At 35.2% G+C, this 7,226-nt stretch overlaps 1 protein-coding gene across 2 annotated transcripts; it reads right to left on the bottom strand.

Moving 5' to 3' along the window:
- Window positions 1-5,974: 5,974 nt before the first annotated feature.
- On the bottom strand, window positions 5,975-6,762 carry LOC110588592 (A-kinase-interacting protein 1-like). 2 transcript variants are annotated; one of them, XM_021698955.2, is made up of 2 exons: window positions 6,516-6,736; window positions 6,012-6,434 (listed from the first exon to the last, which is right to left on the bottom strand). In XM_021698955.2, the coding sequence occupies exons 1-2, from the start codon at window positions 6,734-6,736 to the stop codon at window positions 6,188-6,190; spliced, it is 468 nt and encodes a 155-aa protein (XP_021554630.1). In that variant the 3' UTR covers window positions 6,012-6,187. The 2 variants fall into 2 exon arrangements, with proteins under 2 accessions (XP_021554629.1, XP_021554630.1); XM_021698954.2 differs by having other exon boundaries at window positions 5,975-6,762.
- Between the last annotated feature and the right edge of the window lie 464 nt (window positions 6,763-7,226).

Raw genomic sequence — 7,226 nt, 5'->3', positions numbered from 1 at the left:
AGAGCTTCTCCTATCATGGCATGACTGCCATGTCCTAAGATCAGGTTTTGTGGCACCACTGTGAACCTTATAATTAAGCTTAATATTAGCAAGACAGCTTTTTTTTTTATCATCTAAGGGTTGAGAACATGTTGTATGCCCTTATTATTAAAACTACGTAAAGTACTTGGAACATTCCTGACCTGAATGCCTTCCATAATACTTGTATTTTGTATTTTTCTCATTTCAAAATAACTAATTTCCAGGTTTTGTAAGGTTGTCGCATTTCTTAGTTACCTTCTCCTTCGCCTTTATTCAATCCATTCTCTTGAACCTTTGTTTGGATCAATAAAATCCAAGGCTAAGTGGAAGATGGCCTTATATTTATTTTCCAAACTATTATTTTTAATGTTTCTCTAAGATATTTATACTCTAGAAAGGACTGAAGCAATTTTCTAAGCTTCTAATTCACTATTCATGAGTAATTTGAGGACCTGGTAAAACAGAAATCAGTTGTTTTAATTTCCTCCATTGCTTCTCCCTCTTTTTTTTTTTTTCAGTTTTTCATGTAATTGGAGTTGTTTTTCATAGAACTGTGAAAATTATGTTATGAAAATGATTACCTAAAATTTAAACCCTCCCAAGAATCTCCATTTGGCTCAAATGTATGGGAAGAGTGTTTAGGTATGAATTCAACAATAGCCTCCAAAATAAGAGAATATCACACTGACCATTGATTTCATATTATTTGTATTTCTCTATGTGGAGTATGCTTAGTCTGATTGAATCCAGCGATGCTACTTATGTGTAAAAATATGCTGGCAACTCAGAGCCATTGTGTAAGCAGGCTTATTTTTTTAACGTAATTATACTCACTGATAGCCTTAACAGGACTTAGAGCCATGCCACATAGAAAGTAATACATTATTAAACATTTGCAGAAAAAAAATCCATGAAAAATGAGTTGAGCTTGACTCATGAAGGCCAGCCTCAGGAGATGAGTTTTGGTATCTTGAGTTTAATTTTGATCTCATGGAATTTGACTGTTACTTATGACTTGGGCCCTTTTTGGAATCCTTGATTAAGGTTTCCCAACAAATTATTCAGCAACAATTATGTTAACATTTGCTATGTTTTGATTATAACAAAGTATAGAAAACCAAAATGTCCTCAAGCATATTTATAGAAACATTTCTACATGTGACTCAGAGTCCAAAATGTGTGAGTGTGTGTGTGTGTGTGTGTACTTAACAAGTTAAACCCTCAAATAGGGACAATTATTTATTAGAATTCTGAAGTATGGGCTAAAGAGCTAAATATTCCTGCATTTGGCTGATAGGGACTTTAGAAAAATAAATAGCTTTAGAGTAATAGGCTGAAAAATTGATTCAAATTTTAAGGTAAATGAAGGTTAAGTCTAAACTAAATACATTGCACACATGCACAATCAGGTCTCTGAAAAGATAAAGGTCATAATGATTGCAATACTTAAAATGGGCATGTCTTTTTTTTCTTTTTTTTGGCTGATGATGCTTAATACAAAGTAAATATTAAAGTAACTGATATAATTTTCTATTAACACATTTTTATCAAAGTAATAGCTATTTCATTAGATTAAGTGAATAGGTATTGCAAAGTTGTCATACATTTAAATCAGAATTTTAGCCTTAGACTGAATCTAAGATGCTTTTAAAAAGGTTCATTTCACAATGCCATTTAAATTTCCACACCTAGATATTGAGCTTATGGTACTTTTAGAAAGAAATGGTCATGTAAAATTCTCAAGGTTTAAAGGAGAATTACAATCTAAAGATTTTAATTGCAATTACAAATCTAGCGTTACTCCTAACATGTCTCCTACTTCATTATTTTGCCCTCAGCAAGTATGAATTAACCATGAGCAAAGAATATTAGAGAAAATTAATATATGGCCTTCTCAAATAATTATCAGTGCATTTGGCCTTTTATTTTTTGTTTAAATTACCCTAGGGACATATACTGCTTATCTTATCCTATTTTGTACCCACGATACGATTTTTATCTAATAGTTGTCAGATTAATAGCATAATAATGTGAAATAGCATCATAATTGTGCCATGAATTGAGAGCAATTGTAGGTAACCGGCAGTGAAATAGTTTTGCAGGTTGAAGACTTTGTCTTTGGATATGTTAAGTTTGTGATGTTTATTTGAATGTGGCCAACCAATTTCCTAAAAAAATTAATGAGGTAATCCCTCCTTCTTCTCATCACTCATCTCTTTGTTTAAACAACTCCTCTCAGTAGGTCGTTCTGTTACTTTTCATATGCTTACCTTTGTCTAATTCCATCATAGAAATTAACACTATTTGAAATCACATTATTTATTTACTTCTCAGAAGCTAGAACAATATTTGGAACATAAAAAGCATGCAATAAATATTTGTTAAATAGATGAATGAATAAATTTAGATATCACTTCAATTAACATCTTCTATTTGCTTGCAAGATGACTTATTCCTCAACTCTAGAGTTTGTCCACAAGTCATAGTCAACTCTTGAGGCAAGAATATGGCTATTGCCCTCTGAAGTGGACTGTTAGTTTGAGGTTTGTGTGTATGTGCTTCAGAGCAGACAAAATGGGCCATTTGTAATATATAGTCTTAATTATGTTACCACTTTTTGGCAGGTTTAATCAAAGTTTCTACATTCTAATAGCAAGATTACATAGTAAATAAGCACACTCAATGGAAAGATATTTTTCACAGTAAAATGGTAAGCATCACACATTCTATTTCTGCAATATATACATATATATTGTCTTACCAAAGAGATGCTTGCAAATTTTAGTTTTGCTTTCTTAAAAAAGAGATAATCATAAAATCTGCTCACTCTACGTACTCCTAAATGAGAAAGAACAAACCATTAATGGTATGGTGAGTTATAGGAAGTTTTGTGGAATTTCAGGCTTATAAATGAAAATTTAATTCATATGGTCATATCCTTTATAATAATATCTACATGTAAACAAACAAAACTTTGCTTTTGTTTTTATTTTATGTTTAAAACTTTTTATTTTATGTTTAAATTACCCTAGGGACATCTACTGCTTATCTTATCCTATTTTGTACCCATGATACTATTTTTATCTAATAGTTGTCAGATTAATAGCATAATAATGTGAAATAGCATCATAATTATGCCATGAATTGAGAGCAACTGGAGGTAACTGGCAGTGAAATAGTTTTGCAGGTTGAAGACTTCGTCTTTGGATATGTTAAGACTATGTCTTTGTTTCTGAATTATTGTCCAACTCAGAAGTTATAAAATTGCCTAACCTACACAAAAAAAGAAACCTCTCATGGTTTCTTTAAGAACATGGATTGTTAATATTAACACAAAATATAGTTAAAATTGAAAAAAATAGAATTTTTTGTAAACTAAGCATTTCTTCAGGGATTAGATATTTACATACAAAATTTTGTGTAGATGTGTATTTTTATTTCTCCTGAGTAAAAACACACAAGAAAGATTGCTAGGTAATATGATAAATACATGGTTAACTATAGTAGACATTATAAGATTGTTTTCCAAAATCATAGTAACTTTTGCATTTTTCACCAATAGTGCTTGAGGGTTATATTTGCTCTGCATCTTCACTAGCATGTAATGATATATTGTGGTTTTAATTACATTTTCCAGAATGACTAATGATGTTGAGGGCCATTTTATTTACACCCTTATTTGCTATCTCTGTGTGTTTTTTCATAAAATATTTATTCAATTATTTTTTCATTTGTATTGCATTGTTTGTTCTCTTATCATTGAGGTATGTTAGTTCTTTGTATATTCTGGATACAATGTAAGTCTATTTTTGGATATGCATTTTATTTTCATTTTCTTAATGGTGTCTTTCAAAAAGCAGGCAAGATTAATCTGATCATGTCTAATATATAATTTTAAATTTTATTTTATGTTTTTGTGTCCTACCTAAGAAAGCTTTGGTTTTCCCAAAGTCTCAGCATATTCTCAAGTGTTTTCTTCGTGAAGTTTTCTGCTTTAATTTAGTTCTAGTTTTAAATTGATGATATGTTTTAATTTTAAATATGTTGCAAATGTTTAAATTTTATTTATTTTGCATATGGATGCCCAATGTTTTTAGTACCAATTTATTAACTAAACTATCCTTTCTCCTTTGAATTGCCTTACCAGTTTTGTTGGAAATTAATTGACCAAATATGTATGGATCTATTTTTTTACTTTCTACTCTGTGCCATTGGTCTATGTGTCTTTGTTTTACAAAATACCACACCATCTTTATTGCTGTTGCTTCATATTAAATGTTGTCAGAAGTGAGAGGCCTCCAAATTCTTAGGTTATTTTCCAAACTGAATTGTCTATTTCCCTTGCCTTTCCAAATAAACTGCTTCCAATTTTCACACACAAAATCCTAAAAGGAATATGATTAGGATTACACTAAAGCCAAAGATCACTTTGGAGGGAATTAATATCTTGACAAATTGTGTCTTTCAATCCTTAAACCTATATAATTCTCCATTTATTTAATTTTTTAAAAGATTTATTTATTTGAGAGAGAGAGAGAGTACAAGTAGGGAGAGAGGGAGAGCAAGAGAATCTCAAGCACACTCCCCACTGAGTGTGGAGACTGGCATGGAGCTCGATCTCACAACCCTGAAATCATGAACTGAGCTGAAATCAAGAGTCAGATGCTTAACCTACTGAGCTAGCTAAATGCCCCTCCATTTATTTAATTTCTAAAGAGTTTTCTCATACTTGGTTGTGATCTCCAAATTTGCATGTGTTCTGTCTCTACTTTTATTTGAATTTTCAATTCAAATAATATTCTCAAATCCCTTGAGACTTTTTCTTTGATCCATAGGTAATTTAGAAGTTTGTTAACTTCTAAATATCGGGGATATTTCATATATTTTTCTGTTATTCATTTAAAAGTTAATCTGATTGATAGAAAAACACTTTGGGGGCACCTGGGTGGCTCAGCTGTTAAGCGTCTGCCTTTGGCTCAGGTCATGATCCCAGGGTCCTGGGATCGAGCCCTGCATCAGGCTCCCTGCTCCGTGGGAAGCCTGCTTCTCCCTCTCCCACTCCCCCCTGCTTGTGTTCCCTCTCTCACTGTGTCTTTCTCTGCCAAATAAATAAATAAAATCTTTAAAAAAAACAACACTTTGCATAATTTCAATTCTTTTAAATTTGTCAAGGTTTGTTTTATGCCCCATGTTTTATAGCCCATAGAATATGGGCTATAATAATGAATATTCCATGCATTCTTGAAAAGAATATGTGTCTCCTATTGTTTGGTGGTTGGTAGTAATGTTCAAATCTCCTATATATGGATCTTCCTCAACTTACAATGAGGTTATAACTTGATAATTTCATCATAAATTAAAAAAAATTATAAGTAGAAAATACACCTAACCTACCAAACATCATAAATTAGCCTTGCCTACCTTAAACATGCTCAGAACATTTACATTAGCCTACCGTTGGGCATAATCATTTAATAGAAAGTCTATTTTACAATAATGTATTGAATATCCCATGTACTTTATTAAATACAATACTGGAAGTGAAAAAAACAGAATTGTTGTATGGATACAGACTGGTTTTTTTATCATTTGTTTGCCCTCATAATCACTGAGAGCTTCTACTAATTGACATCAACCAGCATCATGAGTATCAGCTGCATAACATTAGCCTGGGAAAATACCAAAATTTAAAATTCTAAGTGTGGTTTCTACTGAATGTGTATTGCTTTCACACCGTGTAAAGTCAAAACATTGTCAAGTCAGACTGTCATAGGTTGGGAACTATCTATACCTGAGATTTTCTATTTATTCTGTTGTTTAATGAGAGTAGAATATTGACTTTTCTTTTCTTTTTTTTTTTTTCCAAAATCGCTCCCTTTATTATCATAAGTAGACTTCACCTGGAATTCCAGTAAGCAGTTAAAAACTATTGAGACAGCATCATTACAGTATGACTTTCAGCAGAAAGTGGGGGTGGGGGGGGGCTTCTAGACGTTTAAATTAAAATAGGCACTGAAAGAGACAAACTCCAATTCCCAGGAAGGCTGACCCTCTACAGTCAGCCCTGAAAGCAGGATCACTGGGTAAATATGAAAAGAATCATACAGTGACTTTATTCTTCTTGCTACTTAAAAAAAAGGTGATGGGATAGCCATGATGGTCCACATCATACGGGGAAGACCAAGTCCACACTTTGTCCCGAGTCGACTGCTACCACCTGAGTCTTGGTTAAGTCATTTGTACCCAGAGTGACAGAATAGGTCCCTGGATATACTTCTATGTAGAGGTCCTTAGAGGTGTTCTCAGCCTGGCCGTGCCCATCGTCCCAGCACCAGCGCAGCTCCGACTTCCCTCTGTGATACCGAGAGACGTGGACCGCCCCTCCTTCCTCCAGCACAGATGAACAGTATCTCCCGCACTGACTTGAAGTATAGTCCATGAATTCTGCCATTGTTCTGAAGGAAGCACTTAGGGTTGGTTGTCTTTCTTCTCTCTCTCCCGGGAGAAGGCGCTGGGGGCCAGCTGCGGGCCGCCTTTCTCTGTAGAGCCGCTCCTGGGAAGTGACCCCCACACCGCTTGTGGGAAGCTCCCGCGAATGCCAGTCCACCGCCCTCCTCTTGGCCCGCTCCAGCACTTCTTGACCCAGCCTAGCCGTGCGCTGCAGGGCATGTCGGTCCACCCCGTTCAGCGCCGCGGCCGCCAAACAGTTCTTCATGTCTCCCTGCGCGGGCACATACACACAAACACCGGCCGGTCAACGGGCCGCCGCGACCCTGCTCCAGCTGCGGGTCGGAGCCCTAGCTTCGATCTCCCCGGCGACCACCGCCCCGGGCTCTGCCCTTAACGCGCTCTCCAGCCGGCGCCCAGCCGGGGGCGAGCGGGTCCGCGGAGATCCCCGCCATTTCCGTCTCCCCCTTCCCTAGGTGGGAGGCCCTCACCCGAATATTGACTTTTCAACTATGATTGTGGATTTGTCTATTTCTCCTTTCAGTTCCATTGTTTTGTATTTCATGTATTTTAAAACTCTGTTGTTAGGTGCATAAACATTGAAAATTGCCATGTCATCTCAATGAACTCACCACATTATCATTATATAATGGCTCTGCTTATCCCTGGCAATATTTCTTATTCTGAAGTCTACTTTATTTGACAATATATCCATGTCTGCTTTCTTTTGATTAGTGTTTGAATAGTATGCCTTTTGC

The sequence above is a fragment of the Neomonachus schauinslandi genome, chromosome 2, assembly GCF_002201575.2.
Source record: "Neomonachus schauinslandi chromosome 2, ASM220157v2, whole genome shotgun sequence".
NCBI classification, from domain to species: Eukaryota; Metazoa; Chordata; class Mammalia; order Carnivora; family Phocidae; genus Neomonachus; species Neomonachus schauinslandi.
Note: the sequence above shows the minus strand (reverse complement) of the source record. Positions and strands in the feature narration are given on the sequence as shown.

Excerpts from the sequence above, each read along its gene's own strand:
- LOC110588592 (XM_021698954.2), bottom strand. The coding sequence starts at position 6,736 with ATGAAGAACTGTTTGGCGGCCGCGGCGCTGAACGGGGTGGACCGACAT.